The sequence below is a fragment of the Diabrotica virgifera genome, chromosome 5 (genome assembly GCF_917563875.1).
Source record: "Diabrotica virgifera virgifera chromosome 5, PGI_DIABVI_V3a".
NCBI classification, from domain to species: Eukaryota; Metazoa; Arthropoda; class Insecta; order Coleoptera; family Chrysomelidae; genus Diabrotica; species Diabrotica virgifera.
The window spans coordinates 229,950,143-229,968,235 of NC_065447.1; the positions used below are offsets into that span (position 1 = coordinate 229,950,143).

General features: G+C 34.5%; 1 protein-coding gene across 1 annotated transcript in view; it reads left to right on the plus strand.

Moving 5' to 3' along the window:
- The window catches only part of LOC114327164 (serine protease nudel), a 125,552-nt gene that overhangs the window by 41,457 nt on the left and 66,002 nt on the right, over window positions 1-18,093 (plus strand). Inside the window, exon 5 of the mRNA XM_050652185.1 lies at window positions 792-1,271. Within this exon, the coding sequence (XP_050508142.1) occupies window positions 792-1,271 (480 nt within the window). The remainder of the gene's footprint in view (window positions 1-791; window positions 1,272-18,093) is intronic.

Below are 18,093 nucleotides of genomic sequence, written 5' to 3' on the forward strand. Positions count from 1 at the left end.
GAATAAAATTCTCTAATTTGAAAAATTGTTTATTGATTCCATTAGCTTCATCTTGGCTCACATTTGTTTTCCCTGTACCGGCTGAATTTTTTCTACTGCATCGTAGTAGCTCCAGTAGTTAAGTAAAACAGCTTTTACAGCATGCAATTTGGCAGCCCATCTTGTAACGTTTACTCTTTTTGGAAGGAGTTTCTTTTCGTTATTGTTATTTTTGAAAATGTTTTCCAACACGACCCATCTTGAAGTAGATCCACTCATGAAAACGTAAAATTCTTGAATAAACATGAATAGTTTTATTACCTCCAAACAACAATCAGCCGCATGTGAGCCTACTACTACGCTACGGCCCCCTTTTGCTTGCGGCCCCCTTTTGCTTGCGGCCCTATGCCGCGGCCTAGTCGGCCTAGTGGTAAATCCGGCACTGGTTCTATCTCACTGCCATTTATAGTTATAGGTCTGGGTTCGTCTGTGTTTGTCATTGCTTTTGATTTTGTCATATTCATTTTTAGACCGACGTATTGGGAGCTGTCTGCGAGCTCCTCTATCACAATTTGTAGTTCCTCGAATGTGCTCACGATGTCGTCAGCGAACCTGAGGTGGTTTAACTTGTTATGATTACCATTGGTACCATACTTTGACCAACTTCTAGTGTTGGAGGCGTCTTCCAGGGCTAGATTAAAAAGTTTTGGTGATTTGATTTGGCATATCCTAATGGCATATCTAATGCAAATTAAATTAGCTTTAAATAGGATATTTCACTTTAGATAATGCCTTCTATTCTATATTTTTAGATTTCCCAAAACACACATGGTCGTCACAACAAACAGCTACAATGGGGACTTCATTAATGTTCTTCCCAACAATGAAGTCAGTTTAGTTAAGAACTGCGTTCAAGACAGAGCTGCTTTTGTAGAATGTCCAGCGTTATTCTGCGGTATGAGGATGAATATTAAAAATCCTTACAGACCACACGAGGTAGATATTAGCGCAGAAAACATGCTCAATGATTTAGAACGGATCGCCAATAAACACCACGGGCAACATTTCGATGCAAAGATGTTCCGTTTACATTCACTCCATCAAAAAGAGAGCGATCAGAAGAATGAAGACCAAGGTCCTATTTTGGGAGATAGTAGAGTTGTTGGTGGTGATCCTAGCCAACCGGCTGCTTGGCCTTGGTTGGTGTCGATATATAGGAATGGCGTTTTCCATTGTGGAGGCGTTCTAATACACGAATCTTGGATAGTTACAGCAGCACATTGTACCGACAGGTAAAACTCATTAGAGAGCAATTATTTAATTTCTTATAGATAAGTCTTATAAAACTAGTGGCCTGTTTCACATGACAAATTGTAGTATATTCGATGAATAAAGTTGTTCTACCACTAAAACTGACACATCTACATTTCCCTTAAGTCAAAAAGGCTTATTCTACGAAAAAACTCAATACAAGTTATTCGTTCATTACCTATCTGTCAAATAAATATTTATTCTTCGAATAAATTGACAAGTTAATCTCAGTTTGCCGATAATCGGAATGATTTACAGATATTAACAGATCGTATAACACAGTGATACTCAACATGCGGCCCTCTAGCGTTATTAATGCGGCCCGAAGGCTAACTGAAGGGCCTTGTGATAAAATGATTTGTCAAATTTCACGTGTTTTCTCTAATTATTTGATAGTGTGCCGATGTGTTTGAGGCGTGTTTGGGAGTGAGGCAGACAATTTAATGATTTTAATTTTAAATTATATTCAAATTTTTAAGAACTCTGATTAAAAAGCAAAGTATTATTAACTTTTAATAATAAATTAATAAAGTTAATGAACAAATACTCCTTCTAAAAATAATCAATACTTATTTACTACATTGCAAAGACCCATTTAGTAATCACAAGAAAAATTCAGGTCCGGCATAACAAAAAAAAATTAAATAATTGTGACCTTGAAACAACACCCTGTATATTAAAATTTTCAAAATTCGTCTGCACATTTAGAAAAACTAAATTGAGTTGCTCACTTCAATTTTTTGCGCAGATAATTTAATGACATTAATTTTAAAATATTTATATCGAAATTTTTGTTTTGAAAGTATGAGTTCTTAAAAATAATTTCAAAATTAAAGTCATTGAATTGTCTGCGCAAAAATGGAAGCTCCATTAAAGCTCTTTTCAAATGTGCAAACGGGTTTTGAAAATTTCCTGGACCTGGATTTTTCTTGGGATTAGTAGTTGGGTGGTTTGGATTCTAAATGCGACATATGTGTACCAAACATCAAAAAAATATACAAGGTAGTTCTTAAGTTATGGGTCCAGAAAGAAATGGGCAAAATCGATAAAACACCCTGTATACTACTTCATCTTAATTGCGGCCCACAAGCTGTGGCAATAGCTACTATCTGGCACAGGAAAGAAAAAGGTTGAGTATCGCTGGTATAACAGAAGTCAGCAACAGATACGGACTAGCTCTTAACATAAAGAAAACCAAATTTATGACAATTAGTAAAAACCAATACTAAACGCTTAACTTACAATCAACCAACAAAATATCGAAAGAGTTGAGCAATATACATATCTGGGCACGAATTTAAATTGCCAATGGGACTACTCAACAGAAATTAAACAGCGAATAATAAAAGCGAAAGCAGCATACGTTAGAATGATACCCATTTTCAACAGTCGGGACATATCATTAAAAACAAAATATCGTCTGTTGAAATGCTACATATTCACAGTTCTGCTCTACGGAATGGAAGCGTGGACACTAACTGCTGCATCTATGAATCGGCTCGAAGCTTTCGAAATGTGGTGTTATAGGCGCATCTTATACGTATATCCTGTCTTGACCGAATTACTAATGTGGAAGTCCTGCGTAGAATGGGAAAAGAGTGTGAAATTCTCATAACCATCAAAACAAAAAAATTATAATATCTAGGACATGTCGTGACATGAGAAATCAAGAACGTTACGGCCTTCTCCAACTGATTATCCAAGGGAAGGTAAATGGTAAAAGTGGACCGGGAAGAAGACGCGTTTCCTGGCTTCAAAATTTACGAAAGTGGTATAACACGACTACCACTGAACTGTTCCGCGCTGCGGTAAACAAAGTCAAGATAGCCATGATGATCGCCAACATCCGGAACGGATAGGCACTTTAAGAAGAAGAAGAAGAATCTCAGTTTAAATATCTGTAATAAAGAGAGTATATCAGTTTAACTTAAAATTATCTAAAATCTAGATTATCTAAACATTTTGTAGATCAATTATAGTACTTGGTCGGTAACCAGTAACCAATTGCATCCTCCATGCAATAGTACGTTCTTTAACGGTAAAATATTGCAAGACCTCTAAATTCTAAAGAACCGCTCCGATTTAGAAAAAATTTTGCAAATAAGCTCATCTTATCCTTCTTTTCAAAAGTGATATGACTACAATGTGTGCTTTTTATTTTTAAGGGGTTAAAAACTACACTTTTTTACCAAAAATTAAAAACAGCCGATATAAGCGTTATTTAAATCTAAATTATGTGTAGATACGTTAAATAGTATGTTAAATATAGGAATTTGATTGTTTCTCATATTGAAATGTATTTTTTAGTTTATAACTATTTTTAAACCCTTAAAAACTACCCTCTAAATAAGAATATGTATAAAAAAATTTTGTAACTTTAAATTCGGTAATGATGTATTTTGTGGTGAGCTAAATATTTTAAGTAATTTAGTTTATTAAGTATTTAATATTTTCATCCCTTATAAATTACCCCTACAAGTAGATTTATTAGATCATTCACTCACGATAAAATATTGCAAAACCTGTGAATTTTAAACAACCGCTTGGGTTGACATGAAATTTGGCATTCACATAGCTAATAAGTTAAGAAAAAAAAGTGATAAAGTACCGATGTGTACTTTTGCCCTGGGGGTGAGTTTCACCCCTTCTCGGGGGTGAAAAATATAGTTCCAAAATAAGTCAGAAAATGAATAAACTGACTAATTCTAAGCAACTTTTGTTCTATAAAGTTTTTTCACTAAGTCAATACTTTTCGAGTTATTTGCGAGTGAATATGTTCATTTTTCAACAAAAGAACCACGTTGTTAGACGGTTTTTCGCAAATAACTCAAAAAGTAAGTATTTTATCGAAAAAATATCTTGAGCAGAAAAATAGATTAGGAAAAACTGAAAAAATATGTGTATGTATGAAGTTTGGAGACCTAGTAGAACCAGAGTCGTAGCTAATGAAGTTCCAAGATACGGGGTGTTGAGATTTCTCTTACAAAGTGAAGATTTCTTGATTGCTCTAAAACCGGTTGAGATATGCAAATGAAATTTGGTGGGTTTTAAGAGGTAGTTATTACTCATTTATTGACAGACTTACTATTAAGAATTTTATATTCACCATTGGCGCGCATACGGGTACTAGTCTGAATTAAAAAAAATAGTACGCCACTGAGGTATTTCAAATTAGAGCATTTTTGAGTTACTTATTTAATTTATGACAGAAAATATATCTGCCCTTTTTTTCATACGATGCGCCCGATTCGACGTAAGTTTCAATATGGTTTTTTAACGATAACTTCTGTAATTTTCAAGATATTTCATCGTTCCAAAGCTTATTTTGTGGGGAATTGTAAGTGCTAAAGTATTTAGAAGCTGGACTTTCTGGAGGTCTTTGATTTTTAAAGCATGCGATTCAAAGAGCTTAGAAAGCTGCTTCTCACACTTACGTTCAAACTTAAAATCTAAATATCTCACTCAGTGTTTACCACAGAGACTATGAAAAAACTGAATAAGTTTTAGTATAAAAAATACTACATTTTAGTATTGATATATATTTTTCAGATTTCTTTTAGTTTTCAAGTAATTTTCAAAATAATTTATTAGTAAATTGAAATTTTTCTCAAACCTAAGCACTTTAAACTGGTTAAAATCTCAGAACGCGTAGTCAGGCTATAAATAAACCTAATTGTATATGGAATAATGTTAATTTTTATTTTTGTGGAAAATTCACCAATTTAAGTAATTATTCTTTTGATTTTTCAACGACATACTCGTTTTGTTTTTGTAATAACTCAGCCACTTTTTATCCAAATCACTTTTATCATAGCACCTTTTAAAGGTATCAGTAAAGTGTTTAAAAGATGTCTCCATAATTTTTTTCTAAAAATCTCTATTTCTTGCGTTATTTAATGATAAAATGTTTGATTCAAGGTTAATTCGAAAAAACCCGGATTTTAAGTAGGCTGTAACTTAGGTTGTATTATAGCTATAATAATTTAAAGAACACCACTCCATTCACTAGTTTAATAGGTTTCTTTTTGATTATAATGACTTTTTCGTAAAAATGCATAATTTTAGAGATATTTTTGAAAATCCACTCAAAAACATGCATTTTTCATGTAGGAAATCATTAATTTCGATCGTGAATAACTTGCTAAATATCAATTTACTGAAAAAGTCGTATATTAGATTTTTTACTCAGAATTGAAATATCTATCAATTTCCGAGGTTATTTTGAGGTTAAATATTTCCACCCCCGAGAAGGGGTGGTACCCACCCCCAGAGCAGAAGCACACATCGGCACAATATCACTTTTTTTCTTTGACATATTATCTATGTGTATGCCAAATTTCAAGTCAATCCAAGCGGTTCTTTAAAATTTACCGCAAAAACCGTCAAAGAATGGACTACAACGAAAACAGACCAATCGATGTTCGAAATCAATTATTGTTATTTGGTCTTCATTTTCAAGTTATCAGTCAAGTGATCACTGGTAATTACTTGAATGTTTCTAAGGCAGCAGTCTGCCGCATTGTAAGAAAAATGTCCCATTAAGCCCCTTCCTTACTGGTAAATTTTTTCGTGCGTATTTAATGAATGGTTATTCGTAGCAAGAATTTGCGTCGCAGATTTAACTGCTCGACCACCGAAAATTTGTTTATCGTTCGTTGTGCGCGTCTCCTCTAACCTCGATTTTTGACCCTTCGCTTCGTTATCAAACGTATTCGCTTCGTATCTGTTTAGTGTACAGATAGCGAATGATCGATAACGAAGCGAAGGGTCAAAAATCGCGGTCCAGTTTGTATGGAGTAAATAACGCAGCTTCCACACTGCAAACCGTATGCGACGCAAATCCTTTGATATTCGCTCAAAAACCGACAACCGTGTGAATATATCGGGTAGCAAATTCAGTCGAAGGCAGGACTCATTTTTTAAGATAGTTATTTTAGAACCAAAACATACAAAAGATAAGATAATTAGCGTTAATTACATTCTACATATATCGGACTTTCGTAAACCTCGGGCCCATGTGATATTTGATACATGAATGAATGATACGAAACGATGATAGGAATTGCATCTATTTATTAATGTGAAATGGACATATAAGGAGAGGACATCTCGCTCAACTCGTCAGGAGGAAGGACATGTAAGGAATTACGATCACCTCTCGTATGGGATGGGGTAAATGAATCGTCGAAATCACTCAACACGCCAAGAATTTTGACCAAGAATTTGACCAAGAATTAATACAAAATACATAATACAATTCTTTATACTCGTTACTATCCAAGGTATCCAATTACTCTGGGCTAATTAGCAAAATTCATGGAAAAGTTATTTACCAGCAATTTTATTGCTGGAATCGAATTATAAGATCCTATATATTATTAATATAGGTATGCAAAGTGCGCAGATAGTATGCTACTTTTTTTATAAACAAAATGGCGCCGACAAATCGTATTTTTTTCAATTATTGCTCTGTAACTCCGAAGATTTTAACTTTACACCAAAAACACTCAAATAAAAATTCACCCCAATTTAATTCTACATAGAGGCATGTTTTTCAGGATTTGCTCCGACGAAAATTTTCTTCGGAAAATGTGGGTTTCCCAACAAAATCTCGAATTTTCAAATAAATTTTTTGGGCCAGTAATTATTTATCAATAATTATATAGCTTGGTGAAATAAAAGCTTTCTTGGTATAGATTATAAATTTAGAAGCCGGTGAAAATGAAACGAAGATTTTAGCAACAATTCAATTGTTAATTAACAATTTACAGTCACAATAACAACCAAAATAATCATGAGACATTGATCAAACTTAGAAAGATTATAAAGGTGTGATGCATATTTAATATTTTGTCGACAAAATATAATTTTTTCATTTTTTTTTGCATAATCTTTAAATGTTTAAAAAAATTGTTATAAACAAATTAACACTTCTCAGAAATTGTTTATTATATTCTAATTTTAAAAAATACTTAAAATGCGCATTTCATAGGTCTTGAAAATGAATGCTTTAAAAAAATTTTCCAACCATTTGCAAAAAAGTTATGAAACAGCAAAGTAAATATACGAATTCTCCGTTGTTTATAATTTGTTTTAATTGTTTCAAAGCTTAAAAGTGAGTCTATGGTACAATCTAATTACTCACAAAGAATGTCAAAAATTAGTGCAATGGTTATATTTTAATCAAATATTAAAAATACTTTTTTTTTGTAATTTTTAGCGCAAAAGTAGGCCTGGTACAGAGTCGGAGCTAAAATGTTCACTCGAAGCAGTTACAGTACTGTATTAGTCTACTTTCGCGCGTGTAAATTACAAAAAAATATATTTATAATCTTTAATTAAAATATAACCATTAAACTGATAATCGATATTTTTTGTAAATAATTAGCTTGTACTTCAAACTCACTTCTATGCTTTGAAAGAATTAAAAAAACTTATAAACACAGTAGTAATCGTATGATTTCTTTGCTGTTTCATAACTTTTTTGCAAATAGTTGCAAAAAAGTTTTAAAGCATTCATTTTCAAGATATTTGAAATGCGCATTTTAGCTAATTTTTAAAATTATAATATAATAAAAACTTTCTGAGAAACGTTAATTTGTTTATAACTATTTTTTTTAAACATTTAAAGATTATGCAAAAAAATAAAAAATTTATATTTTGCCGACAAAATGTTAAATATGCATCTCATCTTTATAAGATTTCAAAGTTTAAGTTTGATCAGTGTATCATAATTATTTTGGTTATTATTACGAACGTAAATTATCAATTAACAATTGAATTGTTGTTAAAATATTCGTTTAATTTTCACCAGCTTCTGGACCTCTAATCTAAACCAAGAAGGGTTTTAATTCACCAAATTATTGAATTATTGGTAAATAATTACTTATCTAAAACTTTATTTGAAAATTAAAGATTTTGTTGGAAAACCCCGCATTTTCCGGAGAAAATTTTCGTCGGAGCAGATCTGGAAAAACACGTCTCTATGCAGAATTTAATCACGGTGAATTTTTATTTGGGTGTTTTTGTTGTAAAGTTAAAATCTTTGGAGTTATAGAGCAATAATTGAAAAAAACACGATTTTCGGGCGCCATTTTGTTTATAAAAAAAGTAGCACACTATCTGAGGACTTTTCATACCTATATTATTAATATATAGGTTCTTATAATTCGATTCCAGCAATAAAATTGCTGGTAAATAACTTTTCCCAAAAATGGCCTGTTCTCCGATAATAATCAGCCCAGACTAAATACCCTAAGTAGGATATCGATGGCTTAACTTGCAAATCGGCTAACTCCATTTTACCAGTAAGTAGTTTTAATGAAATAGTATAACTTTTTGTGAGAAATATCATAGTTATAACATAATATGTTGAGGATGGAGTTGTCCATTTTTAACGTAACTATTTACTATGTGAATTGAGGAGTTACCCAATATACCAATTCTGTGATTTTAAGAAGTTTTTTTGTGTTTCTGTAAAGTTTTAAAAAACGGAGTTAGCCGCTGTGCAAGTTAAGCCATCGATATTGTTGCTTTCCCTAGTCCAATAGTCCAATACCCTATACCGTTACTTCGTTACTTTAAATATTTCTGTATTTTGTTTATAAGGCAGCTGGAATTATCTGTTAATTTGTCTCGTTACTTTTGAATAACATTAATACTACAATGATTAAAGTAATTTAAAAAAGCATGAAAATAGAGACTTCATCTTCAGTTTAAAATGCGAAAGTGTCAATGAAATTTAACCTGTTAATTTTTTGTTTGTGGTCTGCTGCGCGATTAAAAAGAATGATGAGTTTAAATTTCTTTATCAAAGATAAGCATACCGAAAACTGAAAAGGTAACATAATCTGTTTCGCGATTAACAACGCGACATGTGTCGGTGTCATAAACACCAAAAGAATTGCATATCAAAGAAAGAAACTTATTGTTCATTATGTTTACGTAGAAAATAGCCGCGCATTTTCAGCAAATTTCGGTTTGTTTAACTGATATCGCACACTCAGCACAAACAATGTGTAGTCTAATAACTTAGGCCGATAAAATTTGTATTATATTTCTTACCAGCTAAGCTAAGATGACATATTTTATATTTTTAAAATGTTGTGGCGGCTATTATCAAAATCTGGACAATTAATTTCAGAGCGAAGAAATCGTCTGCTGGGAAAGCATGTTCAAAATGTTTTATTGTACTTACGACCAGCCCTAAGTAGGTATCAAATGTGGCAAATTTTCTTTTAATCGATATTTTGATTCGCTATGTATGCTTGTGGTATTGTTCGTAGTGTACGTAAGTCCAATTTTACAAATTTTTGTTTTACATATGTTTTTGCGTCTCATAGTCTCTATCAGTGGCGGCTTTTCTTTATGTGCTGCTGAGCTGCAGAACTACCAAACAACCATAGCAAATCTTAATTATTAAAGAATAATTAATATAGTTTTATTTCAAATCTGCCATATTATCATATTAAACATCAACTGTTAATAATAATTCACCAACAACGATGATTAATATTATTTTTTTTACGTATTTACTCCTCTAGTGAAACCGTATAATTTTTTTACGTATTTGGTGCTCCAGTGAAGCAATCTTTTTACGTATTTGCTGCTCCAGTGAAGCCGCGTCGATAACAACCGAAACACTGGCAGCGGTAAAATGCATTTATTAGGCAAACGGCGATCTTAGCCGATGTGCTTCGGCAATCGGCTGATTAACGGCCTCGGAAATGTGTTTGCGAGCTGCAATTCACGACAGTTATTCGTGACCGTTGCATCTGTGCCGTGTAAAAAAGGACCGGCGTATTAATTTCCAATTTAGAAAAATGCAATAAATGTAAGTTAATCAGATTTTTATAGCATGTCGTTATTAGTTACTATTAATTAGTATTAAAGCTAATTTTATTGTTTTTGTTTTCGTATGTTATTCTATTTCTATTATTTTATATTGGCCGTGGTTCATGCAGCACACCCTATAGCAGATGTCACGAGCCGCCACTGGTCTCTATACATCTTAGCATATACCCGAAATATTAATACTTAAATGACACTCGGTCCTAACTGCAAGACGCAAGAGTCTCGCAGGGTTAGTCTTGTTCTCGCTCGGTTAGTCTCGGTTCTTGCTCAAATCTTGCAGGCTCAATCTTAGTCTTGGTCTGGCTAAAATTAGGCGCTCTTGGTCTTGTGAAAATGCAAGTACAAGACCAAGATTGCAAGACCAAGACCCATTTTGGGCAACACTAATTATTTGGTTGCGTTCCGATAATGGTAGCCCGACTTTTAGTGCATTTAGTGGTTCAGAAAGAATCAAATATACACTCTGTGATGAGACCCTAAGAAGGGTTGAACCTAGTTAGGGTGCTTTTGGCGATCTCTGAACTAACTAAAGTAAGACGGTTCTTGTTCCGCTTCAAAACGACATGATTATTTATAGTCGAAGCAATAAAGCACCGAACCTCAGAAAAAAAAAAGGAGAGGACGGATCTTAATTTCCTTTTGCATTCGATTCGTGAATGCGCCAGGAAACTTTGTGAACCGGAGCCATGATATAATATTGAAAAACTGCATACAAAAAATGCATTCTTAAAGTACATCTCAAACAGACAATAAAAAAAATTCAGAACTCGTCAATTATCGGCGGAAATGAGTTCAATTTTGTTACTTGGGAGTTTTTGGAGTCGCTGAAAACGAATATGACGTTAAAAGTGATCTCCGCAGTACCTGGTGCCCAGGGTACCTACTGTGTACCTCGTCTTGTGGAGTTTTCGTCAAATTCATTAAAAATTAGTCAAAAATCATTACTCGGGGGTTTTTGGGGCCGCTAACGACGAATATGACATCGGAAGTAATTTCCGGAGTACCTGGTGCACAGATTGATTCCTATTCAGGCTCCAAGAGGAGTTGTGTTACCCACATATCTCCTTACTCCACTCCAGACAACCATTGGTAACTTTTCACTTTACTTTAAAAACTTAGTTGAATAATAATTTAGATGGAAATCAACCGCCATTTTATGGTACCAACTACCAACCTCACAGCCACAAGCCAAGTAAAGAACATTCCTCTCTCGTTCAAAGAGGAAAACGTCAAACTCACACGGAACACGAATTAAACGTCAAGGAACGATTCAACAACTATATTCCGTACACGCCGAAGTGTGACGTCACGTAAGTAATCCTTTACGAGAAATTAGAGAATTTAAATGAGATTAAGGGAAAATAATTATAAAAATAATTAAAGAGATAATTTCGTAACGTCAACCGTTACACGGTGTACCTGGTGCCCAGGGTACCTACTGTTTATATCGTAACTAATTATGTTTAACTAATTTTTTAATGAATTTGCCGAAAACTTCATAAGAAGTAGGTACCCTGGGCGCCAGGTATTCCGGAGATCGCTTCCGATGTCATATTCGTCGTTAGCGACCCCAAAAATCCCCAGATAATTATTTTTGACTAATTTTTTAATACATTTTTTGCCGAAAACTCCACAAGAGAGCTAAACAGTGGGTATCCTGGGCACCAAGTACTCCGAATATCACTTCCGATGTCATATTCGTCGTTAGCGGCCCCAAAAACCCCCGAGTAATGATTTTTGACTAATTTTTTAGTGAATTTTAATGACGAGGTTAACAGTAGGTACCCTTGGCAGCAGGTACTCCGGAGATCACTTTTGACGTCATATTCGTTTTCAGCGACCCCAAAAACCCCCCGAGTGACAAAATTGAACTCATTTCCCCCGATAATTGATGAGTTCTGAAATTTTTTATTGTCTGTTTGAGACGCACTTTAAGAATGTATTTTTGTTATGCAGTTTTTCAATATTATATCAGGGCTCCGGTTCACAAAGTTTCCTGGCGCAGTCACGAATCGAATGCAAAAAGAATTATTAAGGTCCGTCTTGTCCTTTTTTTCGGAGGTATGGCCGATTTTAGTGCTTTATTGCTTCATCTATTATTATTTTTATGAGTTTTACTCCTAATCTGAGTATTAGGAACTAGGGGAACTAGTCTTTGGTGGAATTTTACCGTGCTGGATAGGCGGGTAGTGAGATGCACCTTGATAGATCTCCCGCGGCCTTCTTTGCTCCGGCGATTCGTTGGCTTGCAAATTTTAGAAGCCACGAATGTTATAACAATAAGATTAATTCTAATAAAATTTTATTATTGATATTGTTAATATTAAAAGTAAAACTTTCATTTGTTTGTTTTTGCTTTGGTGTTGTTAACATTTTACTGCATAAATGGCGGCTAATTCAAATCTCTCATGAACTTTGGGACATTTTTATTATTATTCCATCTAAAATTCTAACCTAGTCGTTCGTTTTGAGAGTATATTTCACGGTGTATAATACTTGTAAGTTAAGACACCACCTTTATTTTATTCCGCGGCATGTCTTGTTTTATTTAGACAGTCGCGCGGCTCTTATCAAGCAGAGCACTCTCTCGGAATAACCAATTACCCCTGTATTAATATTAATGCCAAGTTTTCGGCCAAGAACCCATGCCGATGTCGCTTATACCCGAATAGACATTAACCTTAATTTATGGGCCATTGTTGGACGTTACATTGACATTAAAAGAAATGGCATCCGCCGCCATATTACACTTTAATGACTCACTGCGTTTGTGCGATAGCGATGCAACATGTCATGGCAGGAGAAAATATCGATGTCGTATACATACTTACCTAGTCAAATTTTTGGAGCATACATGTTTTTATTATTTAACAGATGAGAAATTCCTTAAATACTAAAAGATGAACTAGTTTTCAATCCTAATAGCACTGTTATTAATATTTAAAAATATTAAAATATTACTAAAATATTTTTAAATTGAAAACTTATTGGTCTATTTTCTTGGTAACACCTCCATGGCTTCTAAAATTTGCAAGTCAGATGGATGCTGAAGCGAAGAAGACAAGAGGGAATTAAAAAAACTTACAATTCACGACCCCGTCTGTTCAGCTGGTAAATTCCAACAGAAAATGGACCTAAGTTACTCAAAGAAGTAACGACCAATATAAAAATAAAATAAAAATTCCATTTTTATTCAGTTGCAATGCGAAGGCAAAACAATCTTATTTTTCACTTAAAATACGGAGAGCAGTCCAGCCCTCTGAATTGACGATTTTCGACTCGTGTTGGAGTCTCATCGGAGAGAACGTAGGCCTGCTTCTCCATACCTCAAGTGATCAATACCAAGAGTTTATCCCCCACACCGCAACTGACGTGAATGGACTAGGTGACTAGCGTCATCTGGCAATTGAAAGATGAAATAGTTTTCAATCCTAATAGCATTATTATTAGTATTTAAAATATTAGGATTGAAAATTATTTCATCTTTCAATTGCCAGATGACGCTAGTCACCTAGTCCATTCACTTCAGTTGCGGTGTGGGGGATAAACTCTTGGTATTGATCACTTGAGGTATGGAGAAGCAGGCCTACGTTCTCTCCGATGAGACTCCAACAAGAGTCGAAAATCGTCGATTCAGAGGGCTGGACTGCTCTCCGTATTTTAAGTGAAAAATAAGATTGTTTTGCCTTCGCATAGCAACTGAATAAAAATGGAATTTTTATTTTATTTTTATATTGGTCGTTACTTCTTTGAGTAACTTAGGTCCATTTTCTGTTGGAATTTACCAGCTGAACAGACGGGGTCGTGAATTGTAAGTATTTTGAATTCCCTCTTGTCTTCTTCGCTTCAGCATCCATCTGGCTTGCAAATTTTAGAAGCCATGGAGGTGTTACCAAGAAAATGGACCAATAAGTTTTCAATTTAAAAATCTTTTAGTAATATTTTAATATTTTTAAATACTAATAATAATGCTATTAGTATTGCAAACTATTTCATCTGTCAATTGCCAGATGACCCTAGTCACCTAGTCCACTCACGTCAGTTGCGGTGTGGGGGATAAACTCTTGGTATTGATCACTTGAGGTATGGAGAAGCAGGCCTACGTTCTCTCCTATGAGACTCCAACAAGAGTCGAAAATCGTAGATTCAGAGGGCTGGACTGCTCTCCGTATTTTAAGTGAAAAATAAGATTGTTTTGCCTTCGCATAGCAACTGAATAAAAATGGAATTTTTATTTTATTTTTATATTGGTCGTTACTTCTTTGAGTAACTTAGGTCCATTTTCTGTTGGAATTTACCAGCTGAACAGACGGGGTCGTGAATTGTAAGTATTTTGAATTCCCTCTTGTTTTCTTCGCTTCAGCATCCATCTGGCTTGCAAATTTTAGAAGCCATGGAGGTGTTACCAAGAAAATGGACCAATAAGTTTTCAATTTAAAAATCTTTTAGTAATATTTTAATATTTTTAAATATTAATAATAATGCTATTAGTATTGAAGACTATTTCATCTGTCAATTGCCAGATGACCCTAGTCACCTAGTCCACTCACGTCAGTTGCGGTGTGGGGGATAAACTCTTGGTATTGATCACTTGAGGTATGGAGAAGCAGGCCTACGTTCTCTCCTATGAGACTCCAACAAGAGTCGAAAATCGTAGATTCAGAGGGCTGGACTGCTCTCCGTATTTTAAGTGAAAAATAAGATTGTTTTGCCTTCGCATTGCAACTGAATAAAAATATAATTTTTATTTTATCCTTAAATACTATTATTTTTTATTAGCTCTTTCTAGTTTTTCATATATATTATCGGTTTACAACGTTCTCCGTCTTCCGATACCCGTTCGCCATCCCTCTCTGTCCGTACATTGATCTACTTGCAGACCTCTTTCATCCATGGCTTTGTTTATTACTTCCTGCAAACTTTTCCTCGGACTACCTCTTCTTCTACCTTGCGGTTTCCAGTTCTGTACTTGTTTTGGGATTCTGTCTTCATGCATTTTTTGTACGTGACCAAACCATCTTAGTTGTTTTTCATTGATTTCGTCATTTATTGTATATGTGACCTTCATTCTTTCTCGTATCCGTTCATAGGTCACATATTCTCTTCTTGATCTGCCTGCAGCTCTTTCTCAAAATCCATTTCGGTGACCTCTAACATTCGTTTGATTTTTCCTTCATAGGCCATACTTCGCAGCTGTATGTTATAATGGTTCTCACTACGGCGTTATAGATATTTTTCTTATTTTGATTGATTATCTGCTTGTCCCAGAGTACTGAGTTTAGAAGCGTAATTGCTTTCCTGCCCTGAATATTTCGTTCATTAATGGTTCCGTCCAGTGTTCCATCATCCGTGATTTTCATACCCAGGTATTTATATTCTTTACATTTACTGATTGCTTCCTCTCCTTGTAATATCAAATTCTGCTGCGTTCCACCGATATTCATATCTGCTTTTTCCTATATTGATCTGTAGTCCCCATTTCCTGTATTGCTCTATTAGCTTTCTTGTCATGTAACAGATATCATCGTAGTCTTGTGCTATTGATATTTGGTCGTCTGCGAAACAAAACGTATATAGTGTATAGTTATTCAATGGGACTCCCATGTTCTTGCATTTCTGTTTCCAATTTTTCAGAGCTTATTGCAAATATATTTTAAAAAGTGTTGAAGAGAGGCAGCATAGGTACTTGTTTGAGCCCTTTATTTGTCAAAAACTCTTGGGTAAGTTTGTTTCTTTTTTCTCGTGGTCGTGGTGTTATAAAAATTTTTAATTATTTTTATGATTTCTATGTTTATATTTGTATTCTTTATTGCCTCCCATAACTTTACCAAATGTACACTGTCGTACGCCTTTTTCAGATCAATATTTAAGAAATTAATCTCTAGGTTGACCGGTGTCTAGTTTTCATTAATTATGTACCTATATATCCCATTTCTTCAACATTAGAGGATATCACATATTATTACATATATATCACTAGGAAGAATGCACTAGTTGAAGACTTTTCTCCTTAAGTATTGAGGTATTTAGAAGTTCTGAGTTCAGTTCTATTCAACAGAATTTTCCAAATCTTGCCTATGTCAGTCTTATTCTTCTAATGATTTCCGCACTTTGCTTCTCTTTGTCATATTTCAGGAATGTCTGCAAGTTCCTCCATCATAGTTGGTAGTTCCTCGAATATGAATCACGATGTCGCCAGCGAAAGTTGATTCAACATGTTGCTGTTAACGTTGATACCATTCGTGTTCTTAACATGCCCTATCAAGTCCCCTTGACGTTGGCGATTAACATGGCGAAACTGTCTCTGTCTCGAGCTATTCTAAATAGGTGTTCTGCTTTCTTTATTCCTGTCCACTCCCGAATATTCTTCAACCAAGAGGCCTGCTTTCTACCAATTCCTCTGTGTCCGTCGATTTTACCCATCATAATAAGTTGAAAAATATTATAAGGGCCCCCCTTACTACGTGTCCAAAATAGGCCATCTTTCTATATTTGATGTTATCAAGCAGCTCGCGGGGTAGCATTTGCTCTCTTAAGGACTGGCACATTTGTCAGCATAGCCGTCCATGGTATTTTCAGTATACGTCTGTGCAGCCACATTTCAAAGGCCTTCAAACGGTTAATGGTGGATATTTTTAATGTCCATGCTTCGACACCATACAAGAGGACTGACCAAATGTAGCATTTAATCATGCGCTTTCGAAGTTGAAATTGCAAGGTATCATTACAGAAGAATGACCTCATTTTTAAAAATGTCGTGCGGGCTATCTCGATTCTACATTTTATCTCTTTATCTGGATCTAGTTGTTCAGTAATATGGCAACCAAGATATTTAAAACTGGGTACCCTTTAAATTATATGACCATCAACATATAACCGTGAATCTTGATGGGCCAAACGGCTAAATACCATGTATTTTGTTTTTGAACAGTTTATATTTAGGCCAAACTCTCTTCCCACTGTGTCAATGGCATTTAAAAGGTGTTGTAATCCATTCATATAATCACTTAAAGTAACTGTATCGTCTGCATATCTGATTGTATTTATCAGAATTCCATTAACTTTCACACCCCATTCCAAATTATGCAGCGCTTCCTTAAATATTCTATCTGAATATAAATTGAATAACAGTGGGGACAGTATACAACCCTGTCTGACACCTCTTTGTATTTTGCATATTTCTGTTGATTTTCCATTTATGCAAGCTGTCGCTGTTTGACGCCAGTATAATTTTTCTATAATTCGTACATCTTGACTATCAACTCCTTTATCCTTTAATATTTTAATTAACTTGTGATGTTGGACTCGATAAAAGGCCTTCTCATAGTCAATAAATACAGCAAAGACGTCTTTCCTTTGATCTCGGCATTTCTGCAATAACACATTTAGTGCAAAAAGTGCGTCCCGGGTTCCCAGTCCATTTCTGAAGCCAAATTGTGTTTCATCCTGGTCTTCTTCACATTTATCTCTGATTCTACTGTGGATGATACGTAGAAAGATTTTCAAAGTGTGGCTCATAAGGATTATCATTCTATAATCGCTACAGTTTTTCGGACGTTGTTTTTTTGGTAGGGTTATGAATTCGGACTTTAACCAATCTTCAGGGATATCACCAGTCGAATAAACATCATTGAAAAGTTTGACTAGTACTCCAATGTTTTCCTCATTTATGAGCTTTAACATTTCTGTAGGTATGTTGTCGGGACCAACGGCTTTCTTGTTTTTTTGGCAATTTTATAGCATGTAGTATTTCTGATTTTAGTACATATTTCTGGTCCTTCACCTTCATCTAAAGTCTCAAGTTCTTCGGGTCTATCATCATAATACAATTCATTTATATAATTATACCAGGTAGTTCGAATTTCGTGTTCGTCTATTATCATTTTTCCCGACGAATCGGTTACACTATGTGGAGTTTTCTTATGATAAAGACCAGCTACTTCTCTAACT